This window comes from Nothobranchius furzeri, chromosome 2 (genome assembly GCF_043380555.1).
Source record: "Nothobranchius furzeri strain GRZ-AD chromosome 2, NfurGRZ-RIMD1, whole genome shotgun sequence".
NCBI lineage: Eukaryota > Metazoa > Chordata > Actinopteri > Cyprinodontiformes > Nothobranchiidae > Nothobranchius > Nothobranchius furzeri.
In genome coordinates, this window is record NC_091742.1 from 89,628,624 (window position 1) to 89,649,274 (window position 20,651).

The following is a 20,651-nucleotide window of genomic DNA, read 5'->3' on the forward strand; positions in this document are numbered from 1 at the left end:
ATATCTCAAAAACATGAAAAATGATAGAAAACCAGCTGAATAAACAGTTTGTTTACATTTAACCCCGCCACAGACGGTCAGACCATAATTATGTTAAATATTTAACATTTTATCGTCTTTTTCTGAATGTTTTAGTGTTCAGATTCTGAAGTTTGTTCAACTATTAATATTTTAAGGTAGGATAATTTTTCTTAGATGTTTCCGCTGCTTTGCATCAGTCAGCAGCAGTGACAGACACCGACAGGATGTTGAAGGCAGCAGCTCTCGGGTTCTTGCTCTGTGAGTGACTTTTTATCCTATTTTAATGTTTAATGCACTTTACAGTCATGTAATAACAGAAAAAGTGTAAAATACTATGAAATTAACACATTTTCTATTTCATTTTAGAAGATTTGGTTGTTTATTGTATTAATATGTGATTAAATAAAATGTTTTAATATTCAAATAACAGCAAGAGAAAATCTGTTGTGTAAAGTTACACCAGTTAAAAATAGTTTTTACATGAAACATCTTGAGAATGACCTAATAATAATCTCATTAAATATGCCTCTAACCCTTGCTTTAGCCACCTGAACTGGTCCCAGATGGTAGTTTTATACAGGTTTTGTCCTAATTATGGAATCAGAATCAGAGTCATGTTTTATTGCCAAGTAAGTGAGTCTCACGTCACAAGGAATTTACTCTGATGGAAGGATTCAAACATATAAGTGAAGCATGTGAAAAATAGGATGAATAATAAACATAAGAATTTTTAGGGTAAATTAGAAATAATAATTAATGATTATCCTTCGGGTTTTCAGCTTCTTTTAAAGAAGGAGATAAACTCAGATGTTTTCTTTCTAACCTATATTGTGTTCTTGTCTGGTTCAGTGCTGATGCTGATGGATGGCGATGAAGCAGCAGGTAGGATCACTGTCAGCAGGTATAAAGTTAACTCATTCTGGTACATTAAAATCCTGCTTTGTTTCTCCTCTAGTCTTCGTGTCGGTTTCTCCCAGACAACTCCAGTTCTTCAAATACGATCATTTTTGTGTGAGCTGTGAGGGCGAGAAGGACATGGATGGATGGAGAGTAATACAGAGGAGGAGGGATGGAAAGGTGTGCTCAGAGCCAGTCTCATCGCTGATTCTGAGCGGTTTTATGGTCAGTGTGTTTGTAATCTACATTTCTCCTCAGGTGCACCAACACATGACCCCGCTCTGCGTCTCCGCTGCCTTCCCAGAAACACACAGCGGCACGTACTGGTGTGAAACTGGACTAGGAGCCAACAGCAGCGACATCATCATCAATATAACAAGTATGAACTCCTTTACTGGATCAAACCAGCTCACAGAATCTACTCAGTCCTAATTACAAAGACATGTACAAAATAAAGATGCTGAAGCTTGGTTTATGCTTGACGCATTCACTTTCCGCGCGGTGATGCGGCTCGCGGATGGAACGCGCTTCACAACTCGCAGCGTTTATGGTTCGTGCGGCTCGTCTCTGCGGTGAGCCAATATTCTCCCAAACTGTAGGGGGCAGCATGGAGCTCTACGGCATGCATCCAACACTACACCATAGTAGAAGTAGAAATGACTGTTTACAACATGGCATTTCAGCATTTTTAACAGCGTCCTCGTCTTTTCCGACAGTGCGAGCTATTTCTCTCCAAGAATTATTAACAACATGTTGATCACGGTGATCTCTGAGAGCTGAATCATACAAATGTCTGTATTTACAAACCTCTGCCATACTAGTTCTTGCTGGTCCGCCATGTTTTTCCGCGTCCGTCCGTCCGCGTGGTTAGAAATTTTCCGAGGTGCGCGTTGCGGAAATTCTGGGCCGTGCGGAGGCGTGGTGGAGGGGCGTGGTTGTTAAAATGACGCAAAATGACGCAACTTTTCCGCGCGGAGCCGTGCGGACCTCGCGGACGCGTCAAGCATAAACCAACCTTAACAAGCTAAAGGGAGATCATGAGTCTGATAGTTCCTCAGGGAACCATGTTTGGTCCTCGATCATTCAGCAGAATATCCATTCCCAGTGAGTCGTGGAGGATGGCTGCTTACACTGAGCCAGGATCCTCTGGAGGTTACTTCCTGTTAAAAGGGAGATTTCCTCTCCACTATCGCTAAATGCTTGCTTAGTATGAGGATTGCTCAAAAGACATTGACGCTAGTCAGTGACTTGATGCAATTTGCTGGATTCCTTGTGTAGAAAATTTTTTACTGATTGGCTTCATGAACTGACCTGCACTGGAATGTTTACTATGTAAAGTCTTGTTGTGATTTGGTGCTATATAAATAAACTTGAATTGATATCAAGCTCGTTCTGTTTACGGTTTAAACACGACTCTTTTGTTCAGCCGGTTCTGTGATCCTGGAGAGTCCGGCGGTTCCAGTGACAGAAGGAGACAGCGCGACTCTGATCTGCAGAAGTAAAAGTCCTGGCATGACAGAGTTCTACAAAAATGACGTCCTTATCAACAACGGCATCGAAGGAAGCATGACTCTCCTTGATGTCTCTGTGTCCGACCAGGGGCGGTACAGGTGTAAGGTCCGCAGGTCGGGAGAGTCCCCAGAGAGCTGGCTGACCGTCAGAGGTGAGCAAAGAGGTTACATTCTGCTTTTAGAGGAACAGGCTAATCACTGTCAGATAAAAACGTCACTCTTCACACTCATTAAAAGCGAAACGCTCAACGGAAAGCAGACCGTTTGGGTTTGCCCACTCGTGGCTGGGCTGTGGTTGGTAAAAATTAAAAAATCTAAACATCCTGGACTTTGACCTGTTTCTGTTGCTGCTACAGAAACAGACGAACTAATAAACCAGAGGATCTGACACCTGAGAAAGAACAAATCTAGTCTCTGAGGTTATGAATCAGATCAGTAGAAGCTGAGGGTTAGGGTCGAAGCATCTCGGATTACCACAAACATGGATCCTTTTGCTTTGCAGCCCTTTCACCTCCTCACCAGGAGCAATCGGCTCCTCTGCTGTCCGTCTTCACGCTGGTACGTCTCCTGATAGTTGGAGCTCCTTACCTGCTGTCCACCATCATCCTGGGACTCATCTACCAGGACAGGAGGAGCGAGCGGAGAGGTGAGCTCATGTAAACACACTCATTAGTGTTAGCCCTGCTGTCACTGCTCCTTAATCACAAAACCACATTGTTGTGCTGTTTCTCCTCTTTGCAGCGCTGCAGGCCAGCTGGGCCAGAGGAGCACGCCGCAAAGTCACCATGCAGATAATTACTTAACAAATACTATGTTACTTATATACACTTAATGTTTTTGATGTCTGGTTTAAATAACATAATAAATACTTTGACATGTGCTGCCTTTGAACTGCAGCTGAACTCGTGTTTATCACCAGGTCGTCGGTCCTTTGTTCTGTCCGTGGAGACGAAGACACAGGAAGTGTGGGGGTGTTATACAAGACCAGTCTGGATTTTCATGTTTGGTGTGAGTGGCTAAAGCCATCCATCAAACACTTGGTCTGTTTTCCTATGAGTCCAGATGGTGGCGATGCACCAAAAATCTGTAAAAGCTGGCTTAAACAGCCATTATTTTGGGCTTTTACATAACAATGTTCCCACCACCACCATCTTAACCGTGTTATGCGGCTCCTCACTTCTGGAAAATAAAAGAAAAGCGAGGCTGTGAGGGTGGGGGCAGATGACTGACACCCATCAAACTCTAAACTGCATGTAGCTACGAGCTAACTGAGCTAACTGAAGCTAACAGAGATTAGTGGGTGTTTTTAGCCAGAAGAAGATCGTGGTTGAGTTACTCTGCTATCGTCTGCCTTCTGGGCTGTAACAGTTTTAACGTGAGGCCGAGGCTGAGACCTTTCCTAGGTGAAGCAGGAGGCAAGCCGCTAGCGCCAATTGCTCATCTGTTACTTGTCAATCAAATGGACATGCCCCTAATTATTCATAAGCTTTAAGTGCTGGAAGGATATTCATTTCTGCTGTGAAGTTGCAATTTTTAACATGGGAGTCAATGAGAACTTGCTCCTTTCTGGAGCCAGCCCCTAGTGGAGGAGGGTGGAACTGCACGTGTGTCACTTCCGCATTGGTTTCCACTTTGAGAAGTCAGAGATTCCCCCTGTGACCCACTCAATGATTACATAGTAATGAGGGACATCCTAAGGGTAAAATCCAGTTCAGTTCTGCAGATTAAACTCTTCTTCAGGAACACCGGACAGGGATCCTGTTTTAGTGAGAAAATAATATTTAACATAGTCAAAACCTCCAAAAAGTTCCTCAGAAATGTTCTGATTAGTCTAATCATCATTAAGCTTTTTAGGCTGAACGAGGCTGGATGTGTTGCTTTTTGAGATCTTTTAGCCTGCTTCTTGTTGTCAGACAGGTTCCATTTAAGGGCTTTATTAAGTCCACAGGTCTAGTAGCGATCAGGTCTACGAGTGCTGGTAGCTAACTATTTGCAGTGTTAAATCTACAGGTCCCAGCAGCTTTAACTAAGTCGTCATTCCCGTTTGGTTAATCAAACAATTAAAAAATGAATTTAGACACGAATTAGCCAAACCTACCTACTCCGTTCAGTCTTGTTAAACCTTTTTTAAAACTGAAAATTCTGTTTCTCTTGAGCACCTAAATGCACCATCATTGTAATATCTGTCGTGAAAGAGGGAAGTGGTGAACCAGTTTTACGTGAATTTGAATCAATGGTTTCTTGTTATAGGTGATGTTTACAGGCAGGTGATAAAAGCAACAGTTCGTGTCTCCTTCCTCCCTTTCGGACAGCGGCATGAAGATCAGAGCATTCACTCGCCTTCCTGTTTGACAGGAAACATCGTTTACACTTCAGAGAAAATCTACCCCATGTTCTTTTAGCTCCTGGCTCTACAGAGGTGTGAAAACAGCTACAAACGGCAGACTAAAAATATAAAAAAAACACAATTACTAGAAGAGCTCGAATTACAAGGGAGCTAAGGGGAGCCTGGCTCCTCGAGGGGGTGATGGAGTCCCCCAGAAGCCCCCAACTGACAGATGCAGGGGGAGCCTGAAAAATGTTCCAGTTACTACAGGTGTATCGATCAAACCACACACCTCCCTGCTCCTGGGCGCCCCCAGAAGACCGTGTGCAATTCAAACCCTTATTACTCAGAGGTGTGGACTCGAGTCACATGACTTTGACTCGAGTCAGACTTGAGTCATTATTTCAATGACTTCTGACTTGACTTGATAAAATCTATAAAGACTTATGACTTGACTCTGACTTGAACGCCAATGACTTGCAACTTGAATCAACTTGCATCTGTTGACTTGATGATGACTTGAGCATATTTGATATTTTAGCGCAAAAGTGGCCCGACATGGACAAAAATCATGAATCATTCTTCGTTCTGGGTTTGATCTTGTTCTGTTAAATGCAGCAGCACTTTGTTTATAATCCATTTCAGTGGCACTTTCTGCTTGTTTGAGCAAATAAATGAAGCTTTATGAAGCTTTATTTCTGCGATTTATTTATTATCATTGTCATTAAATGGAAGTTGGACAGATGACTTGATAATGACTTGAAAATTCAAAGGACTTGGACTTGACTTGGACTTGGTTGTCATTGACATGGACTTGACTGGAAAGACTTGTGACTTACTTGCGACTTGCAAAGCAGTGACTTGGTCACACCTCTGTCATAGTACAAATAAACAAACATGAAGTAGGGAACCAGGAACAGACAGACTTACTATAATTTAAATGCTGACTCAGCATTTTGTCATCAGACTAATATGATTTAATGACTCGTCTTTTTAAATTCAAAATCATGACTTTCAAACTGAAACACGTATCATGTGATCTTTTATTTTAGTAGGACAAATGAGCTTCCATATTCTTCAATTTCAACTATTCTTCAATGTATGTCCATGTATATATATATATATATATATATATATATATATATATATATATATATATATATATATATATATATATATATATATATGGTTTTAACGCGGTGACGTGCTGATCTAGCGCAGAACTTTGATCCTGGACCGCTGGGTGTCACCGCCCCTCCGGTGAGCGCAGGAGGTAACTCCGAGCATCCACCAACCGCCCAGAAAACACTTCCGGTTGTGTTTGACTTTTTCCTACTTTAGTTTAGTTCTTTAGAAGTTTTTAAAGCAGCCTGGTTGTAAGTTTCAGGCATGAGGAGTTAACGGAGCAGGAGGAAAGGCAGGCAGAAGGAGGAAGAGGAGAAGCGGAAGAAAGAAAAGGAGCCGTTTAACCACAGAAAGGTAAAAACAGTGTCTGAAAACTTCGGTTCGGTGTGTTTGTGAGCAGATTTCTCCTTTTCCCTGAAGAGGAAATCATCTTTAAACGACCTAACCGGATAAGCTTCAGGTGTTGGAACGGGTTTTACCTGCTCAGGTGTATGTGGAGAGTCCCCAACACACAACTAGTTACCAACTCTAACTAGTCCTGACCTCCATGAAGCTACTGGAGAACAGGACATAACTGTTTATTATCAGGTGGAGTTAGTTGCAGGTTTAGCTCACGGCTTGGTGCTGAAAAGGAGATAAATTCTGCTTTTTTATGAATAAAAACTTTAAACTGAGAATAAATCCTGTCTGGTATCAATAAAAACATGAAGGTGTAACAATAACCAGGTCATCAGTGCTCCTGATGTTCTGACTCATCCCTTCAGTTATGCAGTCTGCTTTAGGCCTGATCAGTTCGATTTAAAGTGTCTCCATGTACAAAAACCGCTAAAATGTTCTGGTAGTGTTCACCTCCAGCTTCATAAAGGCAGTCAGAAATAACCTGTGTGTACTAAACATCAAAGTGACTACATCTACGACAAAAGCCGTCTCTAGTGACGCGTGTTTCATCTAATTATCTGTAATTTAGTCTCTCTGATCTGTGGATTTTGGTTATTGACTGACTAGTTTGTACTTGAACCCAGTTTTCTCTGTCAAACTGTATTTTGGGGGGATTCATGTAAAAAAAGTGGAACTAAATTGTGTTTTTGTGATTTCTGCTGACGAAGAAGCTACATCTGGCTCATCCCTTGAGTTATGGAGCCTGTTGTTGTCATGATCAAGGCTGGAGGTTAACAAGTATGTTTGGAAGGAAAAACTAACATGAAATAGGAGAAAATCAGATAGAAAACCGATTTAAAAAGGCCGTCTGGGTCTTTACGCAGCTTATAGTTTATTTAAACCATCGTTGCTTTCCCTAAAATGAAGGATGTCAAACAAAAGCAGAAATGAGGAATTATTAAGTAAAAAAAGTCACTTATTATCTGTTTGTCTTTTATTTTCTGTATAAAATTCAACTAAAACTCCACAAACATCAGAAAAACTTCATCAATATGGGGCTAAAATTTCATCTGGGTTATGTTTTTGTGTGTTTTAGTCAAAAATGTGCCTTAAAAGTGTCAATAATGAACCTAGTTGTGTAGTTGTTTTAAACAAAAACACAATGGTGCTGCGTTCTGCTTCTGCGAGGAAGTCAGACTTCTCCCTTCATGTCAGACAGAAGCTAACTGATCACCTCTGAACTTTGACACTTTCCTATTCTCTGTGAGATAAAGCAGCAGCAGAGCGGAGGAGGATCCTCCAGGAGGCCAAAGGCGTCGAGCGTCTGAACTTCGGAGTTAATAAAGTTTTACAGACGTTACCTCAGCAGCTTTAGTCATGACTGCTGGTTAATGTGACCAGTGATTATGAGGTTAAGGGCTCTTTAGGGGTGGCTGCTGTGTGTGTTTATGACCTCTAGATGGAGACCCGCTGCAGCACTTAGAGTCTGTCTTTTACTTATTTTGACTCAGAAATGTTATAAATATAATGAATAATGTCAGCGACTCCAACGGGAGGGAGGAGGGGACTAAAGTCCAACAACAACAACAAAAATTCTGGAAGCAACACAAACAAATTTTTTTTTCATTCAAAAATGAAAGAAATCTGGTGTTTTTTCCTGAGTTTGTTTCAAGTTTCAAAGCCAGATGTTGTTTTTTCTGATGATGATTTTAGGGAATTTTTTATTTTACTATTTAATTGATATCTTTTAGAGAAACGAGACAAAGATCCCCACAAACACAGAGATTACTTTTCAAATGTACCCGTTAAACAACATGCATTAAATCTAACACAGGGTAGCCGCGGGTCCTTAAAAAGTCTTAAAAAGTCTTAAATTTGATTTTCAAAATTTAAGGCCTTAAAAATCCTTAAAAATTACAAATAATCCTTAAATCCAGTTTCCAAAGGTCTTAAATTACCAAAGACCCAATAAACAAGATTATTTTATTTCTATGAAATTTTCGTGAATTTCTAGTTAGTGTTCAGCATTTTTTGTGTACGATGTTGCCGTAAGCGGAACCGTACACATTCAGTTGGTTGTGAAAGGGGGCTGTTTTGAGATGAGCACATTAGCTGGTTAAGCTAGTGGGAGCTTGCACCATGGGGAAGTTTAATGGTAACTGGACGGGTAATCCCACGTTCGCGATGTGGTTAGCACCGATTCCAGGCAATAGCTGGAAATTATAGCTTAAATTTAATTTTAAAAATAGCTTAAATTTGGTCAAAGTGGCCTTAAAAAAGGTCTTAAAAAGTCTTAAATTTGGCTCCCTTAAACCTGCAGATACCCTGTGACATAAAAATTAAGTTAAATGACATTAAAAACTAAAACTTTGATTTAAAAAGACAAACTGGAGCCACTTGGACTCGCCTTTACCAGCACAGATCTGGTAGATTAACCCAGTAAAAGTGAAATAAAACCTCAGCAGGTTTAATCTGAATGTGAAAAATCGCATAAAAATGAAGTAAAACTGATTTCTGGGTTCATTAATGAATCTTCAAACTTTCTGATTCCTTCAGTTTACTATAAAAATAAAACCATGTTTATTTTTAAAGTCTCATGAGAGTTTTGTTGGTGTCGGTTGAGTCCACCCGTCCAAGTAAACACACCTGCTTTATGTTAACATGTCTGTCATGTGTCTAATGGTCTCTGCTGTAATTTGGCTCCAGGTTTAGAGGAGGAGATGGAGGCGGCGCAGCAGAAAGAAGACGACTGCGTGGCCGAGGAGACGACGCCTCCTCAGGTCAGACCACAGGATCCAGTCCTCCATGCTCAGATTTATTTAATCAGATTACCATTAAACTGCTGAAGATTAGAACACGTTATCAGATGTCTCATAAATGTAAGAAATCACACTGATGTTTGTCTCCGCGTCTGATTTCACACTAAAACGTGTCTCTGCTGTTTAGCTCATCAGATATCTGACTTCCTCTGCAGATGAGCGAGCGCACACACACACACACACACACACACACACACACACACACGCACGCACGCACACACGCACACCATAAATGTCCAGGCTCTGCTTGCGTTTGCAGAAGGACATGTTCAGGATCTCAGGTGACTCTTACCAGTTTTTCAAGTGACCTCTGACCGTCTGCCAACAGCATCAGGGAGCCACTGTTACTACGGCAACCATACAGTTATTTCCATCCAGGTCCTGATTGGCTGTAATAAACTCCAGTTCCAGTTCCCACTGTGATCCTTCCTCAGGTCACCGTGACCCCTGACCTTTTTGTTTTTGCTCAGCTTATGGTGCATTCAGGAGCAGCAGGAAACGTGAGTTGTCAGCTCTGATCTCTTCTAGCTTGAGCTGAGATCATATTTGATTGATATTTAGAAAAAAGACCAGACTGTGTGTCTGACAGGCTGCTGGTGACAAAACCAGAGCTCAACCCCGTTAAATGTGGCTCCACTGGGGTTACTGGAAGCTCTGGGTGCTGCTACTGGTGTACAAATCTCTCCTCCCTCCTGGGGGGTAGTAGTTGGGTCGTCTCCGACAGGTCCTCCATCAAGTCGGTCAGAAGGTGCAGCTGCGATTTCAGGGCTTCATCCGCTTACTCGCAACATTTCTCTGTTCAGGAAACAAACTGCGACCGTAACGCCAGCAAGGATGTTTCCGCCTGTTCGCCTGGTGCCACATCACCGGTCGCCACGGAAACGGACCAGAGCAAAGGTAAAGTTCACACGGCGGACATGTATTATTAATGTTTGAAGATTTGGCTCAACTATCCCTCTGGTTGAGGATGAAACTCAGAATATTTACAGATGCTGGATTCACTAAAGAATGTCAGAATGTCTAAAATGAACGTCTCTAAAGTAAAAATGTAGAATTTCTCACAGAATCCTTAAAGTTGTTGTATAATTCATAAAAGTTCAGATTTTAGTCAGTTTGATTTCTTATTTTAAAACATTCAAAAATAAGTTTTTGTGTTGTAATGGAAAATAGTAGAGTAATGTGGGCAAAATAAATAGCTTTAAAAGCTATTTATTTCTATTCTCATTACTTGTGACCAATAGCTGTAATACTATATTATATTATATACTATATATTATAATATTAAAATTAATCTAGGATGATTAATTAGAAGGTTCTAAGATTCTTTTAATTATTAAGGGACCGTTCACACTTCGTTTATCAGTGTTTGCAAACAAATAAGAATTTATTTTACAAACAATTAAGACTTTGATGAATAGTTTAAACTATTATCCTGTGAGTGGATGGAACTAAAAGATGGGTGTCTGAAAACTGTGTGGATATGAGATGATGAATCAGAATCTCCGTATCTTCAGTGAGGTGCGTTCTGGATATAAAATAATTTGGTTAGCAGATAAGCTATAAGCTGTTATTATCAGAACCACATGCAGACGCTATCTCGTTGTGTCTACCTCACCCATTTGGAGACCCCGATTGGATCCGAGATGTCCAGGAGCCGACGACCCCACTGCACCTGGTTCGTAGAGAAACCTCGATGCGACCAAATCAGTCCTCAGATGCCTCCGGGTCACAGCGATAGATGAATGAAACCAAGCGTCTTAAAATCAACTCTGGAGGAGTTTTGCAAAATCAGCTTTGTTCTACAGGAAAACTATCTTGTTGTTCTCAGGTGCAAAAAGCTTTAAGGTTTTGACAGCGTGTCAAAATCTTTCTGAGCTAGAGATCTGCTAAGAGATGGCCAGTCTCCAGCTTTCTCTCCCGACTGCCAAGAAAGCAGAGCGGCTGGTTTATATAACCGCGTTTATCTATTACCAAACTTACCAACAATCTCAGAAACACACGCTCTGAGACGCAGAGTCTCTGAGTCTAGGGACAAGGTTAGTTATGTGTCATGCATTCTTAATTTTAACCTTCTTGTCTGGTGTAATGATGACCTCGTCCTGTAAACACTACTAAACCATCATTGAATACAGATTCATGAACATTTCATTGCTTAATTATACACGGCAGTATGTAATGATTTTTAATCATAAAATCTTCTTTCTTCAATGATTATTTTGAATTATAAAATGATTACTTTAATTATGAAATCTTCTTCTGGGAATAAAGATTTATCTAAAACAGTTCTCTTGTGAGGAACCTTGGGGAAAGCAATGCTACTGTTCATCTTTATTATCTGATGAAGCTGCGCTCAGCTGATGAAGTCATCTGATTAAAATGCTGAGTTGTGCAGACTCCTGACAAGAGAAGACACAGCAGGACGTGTAGTAGCCAGGGTTATTTGCTCTGGCTGCATATGACCTGTGGGATCATTAAAATCAGTCCATTTCGTGACGTCGCAGTGTTATTTAAAGGATTAGACTTTTAAATTTTCTTGAAATGCTTTTTTCAAAGATATTTTAAAATATAATTCTGTGTAAAAGTTTGAAAACTATTTTATTCATAACTTTCTGAACAGCCTCTGCTCTGAGAAATGGAGATTTTGATATTCAGGACGGATGTGCTAATGGCTAGTCTTTGAGTGCAGCTAAGATCAGACACACAGAACCATTACATAGTTACTGCTGGACCTGGGATGCTACATTTAGCTGCTTGTAAACAACAACAACATACTTGGATGTAAAAACCCGTAGAGACGTAAACTCTTGTTCCTCTTTAGCCTCCGTTACAAGACACACCATGCCGGCAAACTGGCGTAATATTACCGCAATGGTATGTCCATAAACGCGCCATGCCGGCATGGCGTTGCGCAAATTTTGCGGCATTTGTTCCGCCTCGCTTGGTAGTAATGTTGCGGTAATGGTCTGTCGTATGCGCCCTGGCGCAACAGAGGCAGATGTCATGATGATGTGGGGAGTTCTTTCTGAACTCAGGCTGGCAAATTTATTGAAAATGAAAGTAAACCCAGGAAATAAGGTTTGCTTTTTGAACAAAATCAGCTGAGATGGCAAACTGGAGCGCCGCAGCGCTCCGTGAGCGTCTCTGTTAGAGCTGAAGCTCAGATCACCAGAGACTGCACAGGGACTGATGGGGACAGACACCTTTAGGAGCTGCTTGTTAAAAAAAAAGAAGTAACGATCACGGCTTCAACCGCAATAGAAAGCAAGTTATGTCCAAGATAAACGGAAGTCTGCGGCAGCGCAGAGACCGCCCCCATACCCCCTTTATGCCGCCATCATCTAATCTTTTGTAAAATTATCACGATTGCACCACATTACCGCCACGGTCTGATAGGCCTGGGCGGTATGGCAAAAATGTCATATCACGGTATTTTTTAAAATTACATCGGTTTTACGGTATTTGACGGGTTTTTTCTCAAGGCTGTGATTACCCAGATTATTTTTATAAGAAAATAATTGCTGCACTAGATTGGCTTTTAATAGCCCGTTTTACCTTCATGTGCAGAGTACCAGTTTTTCCATGTCCAGTCACAGGTAGGTCAATGCAGAAACCCCCTCAAAGTACCCTTGTCAAAAGAAAGCAGTTAAGAAAAAACAACTAGAAAGATAAAATATTGCAGTCAAAATAAACTATTTTTACTGAACACATTTTGCATATAATCTGTGCAGTTAACCATCTTTATGATTTAACATCCAACGTTATTGCGTTGGTTATCTCGACCCACCGCTTGCTTTTTTTATATACAGTCCCTTTAGTGAACGCGTCTTTAATGGACTCTGACTGCTACTAGCCGTTTTAGCCTCGGAGGTGGAGGGTGCAGATCGAAGCTTGACATGCTTGGTAATCCAAGACGTGTTTTCGGCTGAGGTGATGAAGCAAGTTGCTGGTTTTACCGCCGCCGGCTACCACCGTTGCTCGACAGCATTTGCATATAATAGTTGTTTGCTCCACGTCCGAACTTTTAAACCCGAAATACCTCCAAACAACAGACGTGGCTTGTCATTTTGGAATAAGTTCTTCTGCGTTCGAAGTTTCGATGTCGCTGTGACAGCTCCCGCCAGCCGCCATTCTTGGTTTCACCACGCTGTGGTGTTTGTGTGTAGCAGTGAAACGAGTCCCCGCTGAAACACTTTCCTACTATGAACATTCTGTATGTTGTTTAGGCTATTCACCGGTATAGCGGTATGTGAAAAATTCATATCATAACCAAAATAAACACCGGTTTTTGGTATGAACCGGTATACCGCCCAAGACTATGGTCTGATCTTATAAACAACCTTTATCCTCCCCAGGGAGCCTCGGCAAATGCCGTTTTGCAGATGCTATGGTCCTGCAAAAACAGCTTTTGTGAAGCTAAAGGTTATTTAGAACTTTAACTCTTTAAATGTTAGTGACATAACAACTGATTTGGAAGTTTGGTGATTCAAGTTTGGTGATTTAAATCAGAAAGTGATAAAAAAAAAGTTCTGACCTTTGACCTCTAGAGTTCACGGTGACCCCACAGAAAGGTGGAACTGTTGTCGTCGAAGGCACCAACAAGAACCCGGCCAGCGAGAAGCTGGACAGAGTCCGCAAGTGGAGCGTCAGCAAATATAAGGTGGGCGGAGCCTGTCTGATTCCAGATGTGTAAACGGTAAACATCTGTCTGATCAGCTGTTCCGTCGCTCTACGTAGTGTACCCGCCAGGCTCTGGCAGAGCGGCTCGGCCGGGGATCCCGGACCGTTGATCTGGAACTGGAGCCGCGACTCGAGCTGCTCAAAGATGATCGACAGCGATACGATCACATGACCAAGCTGACCCAGACGCTAGCCAATCAGCTCGCTCAGTTCACGGTCACTCAGAAGTCTCTGGGTGACGTCTTCACCGAGCTCAGCGTCAAGTCGCAGAACCTCCATGTGAGTCAGGACAGAGCGCCCTCTGGCGGTATCAGGAAAAATTAACCCCTTAGAAAAATGAGTGGGACATAATTTTAAAAATATTGAGTAGATTCTGCTTTTTTTTTGTCCAACGGAGACTCGTTTTGTTATTTGTGCATTCATGTGTGCACTCTGTGGACCTGAGGCAGCTGCTTGTGCTCAAACATCAGGTGGAGTTCAGTTTGAACGCCGAGGCTCAGAAGTTTCTGTCCAAGAGCGGCGAGACTCTAGCGGGAGCGTTCAATGCCTTCACGGCTGATATGAACACTCTGGTGAACAAAACCATCGAGGACACCATGATCAACGCCAAGCAGTACGAGACCTCCAGGTGAGTGGGACACACACACACACACACACACACACACACACACACACACACACACACACACACACACACACACACACACACACACACACACACACACACACACACACAGAGGGAGGGTCAGCTGTCCCCTAGCACTTTTAGGGATCAGCGTCTTGCTCAAAGGCACTTTGCCATGTCACCCTACGTGGCCTGGAATCAAACCTCTTAGCTGGAAAAAGCCAAATGAATGGATACAGAAGGGCATTCTGGGAAATGTAGTCATAATTGATAATTGTAACCATAACTAAACGTGAATGACTTCCTGCCCACCCCTCACCTGCAGGGTTGAGTATGACGCGTACCGGGTGGACCTGGAGGAGCTGAACATGGGCCCGCGGGACGCCATTACCCTGCCGAAACTGGAACAGGCTCAGAAGACCTTCCAGGGTCAGAAGGAACGGTACCAGAATGTCCGAGATGATCTGTCCGTAAAGATCAAGCTGCTAGAGGAAAACAGGGTGAGACAGATTGCGACTGACCTGGTGTAACTGGAGCCGTTCCACATCCCAGTTAGACTTACCAGTTAGAAACCTCCTGGTCCTTTGTTGTGTCCCTGCAGGTGAAGGTTCTCCACAACAAGCTGATTCTGCTACACAGCGCTATTGCTGCACACTGCTTCTCCTGCCACAGCTTCCTGGAGCAGAACATGCGACAGGCGGTGGAAAAGCTGGATGTCTCCAGTGTGGATGGTGCCCCCTCCTGGCTGGAGGACAGTTGACCATAGCAGCTTAAAGAGACCGGGACCGTAGATTGGTCAAACTGGTAGCCGTGGGAACGATTTAGATATTTTTTAGGTTTCCTTCCTCTGTTGGAAGGAAGCAGGTGGCTTTAGGCTGCAGAAGCAGGGAGTCGATGGAAGTAATTTGTTTAGGATAAGGAGTGGGATCGGTGGGATAACTCATTTAGGTCTGGAGAGACCAGGAAATGGTCCGAGTTGTTAAAACTCATCTAAAGTTATTCTAAATCGATATTTGTTAGTTATTAAATGTTGGCCATAAGGAGAATAACTAACTTATCAGGGAAAATCAAACAAATGTGCATAAGGCAGGCCTCTCTGCTGGGTTTGTGGAGTAAATCCGTCTAATCCTTTATGAGGCGCAAAGCTTTCCTTTGAGCGCTGCAGTCAGAAACACTCAGACTGAATCACCTCCAGGCTGGAAAAACAACTTCAGAGCCGAGGGGAGAAGCTCGTGTTTCAATATGTCTTCTGTTTCTTTTACAATTTACTATAAAAGCTAAAAGGGACCAAAAACACTCCAGTAGGACTCAGAAGACGATGAATGAATGAATCGTTTGGGTTGAAAGTCAAACTCCACAGAGTCAGAATCTCTAAAGCAACGGTTTGGGTAAAGCCGGCTAACTGTTGGTTTGTGCCAGTGATGCTTTTGTTAGGAACCTGCGTGATTCTCTGTCATGGCCGAACTTAAAGGTTTGTTCTGAACCTGATCTGGTTTTTAGGACCAAAGGCTAACGGTTGATGCTGAGGAGGTGCAGTTACTTCCTACTGCGATCCAGAGACTTGGTCTAATAAACACTCTTAGCGTTAGCTGACCGTCGTATCTGCTGAGTTGTTAAAACTCCAAAGAGCGTTTCATCACTAATGTTTCTATTTCTAAGTTCTAGGTTTAGCAGTTATTGCAGCTGATAATTCATTTTTTTATTTTAAAACTGTTGGTTAAAATCCTTCTATTTGGTCTAGTTTTAGTTTTCTTCAAAGTTCATCTTTTTTTTGGCGGGAAAATCAGCATTTCTGACATCTTTAATCAAATAACAGAAAAGCACTTTCTTAGTTTGGATACTTTCCTGTTTTTAATTGTTTCCATTAAAGTTTAAGTTTTAAAAGCAGGAACCCAACTTTACCCACAGACCGAAGCAGAAACTATCACCGTACGTTGATGATGTAGCTGTGTTTGTAGGTGACGTAAAGTTAGCTGTAGCTACGTCTCTCTGGTACGTTTCAGTTTCACAAGTTAAACTGGTCAAGTTTAAACCTGCTGTGGAGATGTTAAAGTTTCACCATATCTAATTATTTATTGGCCTAAGTCAGCAGTTTTATTCACGTTTTCTAGTCTACCAGTCAAGCTACAGGACTTTATTAGTTTTGATAAAGTTTTGTCGCTTTGGGAGCAAAGATTATTATTATTAATGTTGTTTAGACTTTGGAAAACCTTGGAATATTTTTTTTATTTAGTAAAAATAGTTTATTTAAATTTAATGGGGTTTTTGTGTTATTGGACCAAAGAAAGAAGCTTTGTTCAGTAGTAGCAATAGGGACTTATTTAGCTTTCTTAGCTCTAAAGTGCTAATGTTCTCAAAGCTTCATTTATTTTCTCATGGGGAGCTTTTCTGTTTTGTTAAAATGCATGAATGTATTTTTTATTTTCTGTTTACCTCACATTTAATTAGTAAAGATGGAAAAACTGGTTGCTTGTGTGCAATAAAATCCGCCAAAACGTGTATTTTTTTTTGTTTATATTTAAAACTCCCATCTGAAACCACATATGGCTGAAAGGGAAACATAAAGATGTCTTTTTTTACAGTGACAGTCTGAAATTTTGACAGTTTAGATGAAATTTTAATTAATAAAACTCAGTTTGTGATGCAAACGCAATTTATGCATTTGTTTTTTTTCTTTTACAAAGCAATATTATTAAATTTAATACGATAATATTTCTCATTTTTATCACAGATTTTAAAGACAAGTGGGAGATTTAGATTTTAAGAGTAAACAACTGTGCTATTTGACCTTTTTTTACTGATTTGAGGAGAACTCATTAAAAAGAAAACATGTTTATATGTTTAGGATTGTTTATTGGTTTGTTTGACACTAGGAACATCTTTAGGTGGATTTAAGGTGGAAAATGCGGGGATCTATTTTGGTTTCTCTTTCTTCTTTCCTCCAACAGAGTGAATATGTTTATTTTCATCATTTGGGTCTGAAGTCATGTGACAACGTGAAGACCAAAGTGTTTACAAATAAATAAATGTTTGAATCTTGATGAATCTCTTTGTGAGCCTGCCTAATAAAGTGTTCTATTAAAGAAACAACTTCATGGGTTTGTGGTTTGTATCAGCAGTTCTGACCCTGCTGGTTAACTCCCTCCTCTTCTAAGCTTCACTTTCAGGTTTTACTCCTCTTCATGTTATTTAGGTGTTTTCCACAGTTTGGGTTTTCACCTCCTTCAGTTGTTAAAATAAGGAGCATTGCCAGAAATGTTTAAAAACCTGTTTACTCAGATTTAAAGCGATCATTGATAAGTTCAACAGTTATTAGATGAGATTTTTAATGACAATTTTATTACATTTCTGACATTTTTGAATGAAACATTTACAGAAACGATGAAAAATAAACTCCAAATGAAATGATTGCTTTGACTCTGATTTCTGTAACTTCATGTTCCTAAACTAATTTCCTTTCAAGATTTATTGTTTTTTAAAAACACTTACAAATACATTCTAACAGTAAAATAAACACGGTCTTTCAGGTTTGAACATCTGGAGTTTGTCTCATTTCTCCTCAAAATGACATGGCAGGATTTTATTTTGAAAGGGTGCAGCAGCTTGTTAATACACTTTTAACCCCTTCAGCCCTAGGGATCCCCAGGTGGGGGACCCTGTGACGTTAGTTCCTTAACAGGCCCAAAACAGCCCTCACACTACAGAAGAAATAGTAATAATTCCTATCAAATTAATCAGCAAACCTAGCACTACAAGGCTATCTAAAACATTTTTACCATTTTTCGAGGAATAGGCTTCAAAATGGGCCTAGGGCTTAGCAAACTGTTATATGACGGGCACCCTGGTTCATGTTTTTATTAAATACTATTTCATTTACTATCTTTAATAAAAGGCTTGTTCGTGTGATTGGCTGGTGACTGGAAGCCTGCACAGGTGTGAAGATGCACCTGACCTAAGGCCTGAGATTACAGGTACCTCCCCTCTCTCCAAGTAAAGACTTTAAAGCCTGAAAGGATGAATTTTTAACTATTTAAGAATTCATGCTTATGTAACAATGGAGATGTTTTTTTACTCTAACAGCCTGATAGGTCCCGGGGTTTAAGGGGATTCCTGTGAGTCAACAGTCCTTAAAATGCAACTAAAACAAAGCTTCAAGGGGCCAAAAAATAACCGATTTACTGGTATTTATTTACTGGGCTTATCTGAGTTTATCATGTTTGTTCGAGTTTTTGTCAATAATCAGAAGCAAAACATCCAGTTTAATGGAGAAAAATCCTCCTTTTCCGGGTTTTGGTTCTTGTGAAGTTCGTGGTTAGCTGGTTGACATGAACCGGTTTAGGTTTAGCTCGTTAGTTTGTTTGTTTACAGCTGATTTGGGGTTATCTCTGCTGCACACACACCTAACGGGCGAGTAGGGGCGCTGACAGCAGCGCGCATGCGCAGAGCGGGACATTCCCGCCTCTCCCTGTTTTCTCCCGCACGCGCCGTCAATCAGCGTCAGTACGTTGGACTGCTTCTCAGCACGCGCTGCTTTTGGATGCAGAGCAGCGGGACCGTAAGGAAGCTGGAGCATTAATCGTATTTTGGCTCATTTTAGATGTTTTTAACCGCCTTTTAACCAGGAAGGTCGCAGGAAACGTCATCTACGGTACGTGTTTTTTTAAAATGTATTATTTAATTATGTCATTATTGCTGTAAAACTTGTAAAAATACTATTTATTACTTTTAAACGGTTCATTTTCAGCTGTAGCGTGGATTATAGCAGGGGTTTTCATCATTTTTTGAAAACATTTTGTAATTAATGTATCTAAATTTTCCTGTGTTTTAGTTTTCAGAAAAGTGCGTTTTCTCACCCTGAGCAGTTTTATGTATTTATACTGTTTAAATCTTTTATCTTAATCTCACGTAATAAATCTGCACTATTGTTTTTATAGTAGCATTAGAGGTTATTAGCATGTTTTTATAATTATATAACTGATAGAACATCATTGGTATATTAAACTGTAGTATCACATTAAATAATTGTTCATAAGCTTATGGTGGACTAAGGCTGTAAAAAATCCCTATGGTGGGAATCACGTGACTGAAAAATAACAAGTAGAGAATCATATAAACAGCGTGAAGGATAAATTTATCCTGGTTCAGACTAATAAATTACAGCCTAAACAGAGTTTTTAAACCTTCTCTGGGTGTTTCTGTAAACTCCTGTCAGGTAGATTTTGTTTTCTCTCCTTAAATCCAGAGCTTTCTTAACCTGTCAGGTGTTTTGGATAAATTCAGCCTCCTCTAGTTTACTGCTAACACATAATTAACACGTAAACCCGTTATTTCACTGACACTTCTGACCTTTTCAGGATTAATCGTGCTGAAATCTGCTCCTCCTATAAGATTAATGCATTTCACTCTGGCAACGTGATTGGGTTATCCTGGTGTATTTTCCCACCGGTTTTGTATTAACGACAAACCTAATGATTGATTGAATGTAGTAAAGCATTTTGCTGTATATGTAGTAAATCATCTGTTCTTGGATATGGTATTTTGGGGTCAGATGATGTCATCAGACAGGTATCAGTTTGTGGCCCCGGTGCCCTCCCCATGCTGCAGCCTGGTGCTGTGCCCCCTTTAGTGGACAGAATTCTCCGTCTGTCCCCCCGATCCACCCGGAGCTCCTACAGCGACACATCAGGGTGACATTTTAGAAACAGAACACTGTTTGGAGTGGTCTGGCCATGTCGCCATGGTAACCCAGGATACTAGGGATGCTCACCCAGCCCCCTGAGCTTTGCTTGACCCTCTGTGACTCTAAAACTAAAGAGTACTCCTCTTTCCCTCCGCTGATGAATTAAGCCCTTTAATCTAACGCGTTTTCTGTCACAAACACAAACTCTAACGCTGTTTAATAACGGGTTCAGATGCTAGCCTGAGTGATATTATTATGTTTAAGCTGAATGAGACAGAGGCCTCCTTCTCCTCAGGGGGTCTGACTGGTGTTTCCAGGACAACAGAGTTGGTTTTAAATAGTTTAATGTTAAGATGTGGTTTTGTTTGTTTACGTTGTTTTAAATCTGTTAATTTCTCTTTTTGCCATTATTTAAATTTTTGGGCAGAGGTAGAATGTGGGAAAGTTTCTGTTAGTCTTTTATTTTTATCCAGCAGATATTTAGAAATATTTGGGTCAGGCTGGTAAGGTTTGGTGACAGATGTGGTTTCTTAGGCGTCTTATTCAGAGAATTATTGTTCATTTCACTTGTGGGCCAGAAAATATCTCTAGT

At 41.0% G+C, this 20,651-nt stretch overlaps 2 protein-coding genes across 3 annotated transcripts; both read left to right on the plus strand.

Annotated features, from left to right (window-relative positions):
* Positions 1-233: 233 nt before the first annotated feature.
* On the plus strand, positions 234-5,857 carry LOC107376858 (low affinity immunoglobulin gamma Fc region receptor III-A). 2 transcript variants are annotated; one of them, XM_070548342.1, is made up of 7 exons: positions 234-279; positions 871-903; positions 977-1,098; positions 1,177-1,297; positions 2,345-2,581; positions 2,932-3,075; positions 3,171-5,857. In XM_070548342.1, exons 1-7 carry the CDS (start codon positions 246-248, stop codon positions 3,230-3,232), a joined length of 753 nt encoding a protein of 250 aa, XP_070404443.1. In that variant the 5' UTR covers positions 234-245; the 3' UTR covers positions 3,233-5,857. The 2 variants fall into 2 exon arrangements, with proteins under 2 accessions (XP_070404443.1, XP_070404442.1); XM_070548341.1 differs by having other exon boundaries at positions 977-1,297.
* A 179-nt stretch (positions 5,858-6,036) lies between these two features.
* LOC107376853 (arfaptin-1) lies at positions 6,037-17,469 on the plus strand. The gene is made up of 8 exons (XM_015946170.3): positions 6,037-6,234; positions 8,965-9,038; positions 9,881-9,974; positions 13,622-13,734; positions 13,812-14,033; positions 14,225-14,382; positions 14,705-14,879; positions 14,981-17,469. Exons 2-8 carry the CDS (start codon positions 8,979-8,981, stop codon positions 15,137-15,139), a joined length of 981 nt encoding a protein of 326 aa, XP_015801656.3. The 5' UTR covers positions 6,037-6,234; positions 8,965-8,978; the 3' UTR covers positions 15,140-17,469.
* Positions 17,470-20,651: the final 3,182 nt, after the last annotated feature.

Coding starts and splice junctions, on each gene's coding strand:
- LOC107376853 (XM_015946170.3), top strand. CDS start 8,979: ATGGAGGCGGCGCAGCAGAAAGAAGACGACTGCGTGGCCGAGGAGACG. Junction 9,975..13,621: donor GGAAACGGACCAGAGCAAAG/GTAAAGTTCACA, acceptor TTTGACCTCTAG/AGTTCACGGTGACCCCACAG. Junction 13,735..13,811: donor GGAGCGTCAGCAAATATAAG/GTGGGCGGAGCC, acceptor CGCTCTACGTAG/TGTACCCGCCAGGCTCTGGC.
- LOC107376858 (XM_070548341.1), top strand. CDS start 246: ATGTTGAAGGCAGCAGCTCTCGGGTTCTTGCTCT. Junction 280..870: donor AGCTCTCGGGTTCTTGCTCT/GTGAGTGACTTT, acceptor TGTCTGGTTCAG/TGCTGATGCTGATGGATGGC. Junction 3,076..3,170: donor CAGGAGGAGCGAGCGGAGAG/GTGAGCTCATGT, acceptor TCCTCTTTGCAG/CGCTGCAGGCCAGCTGGGCC.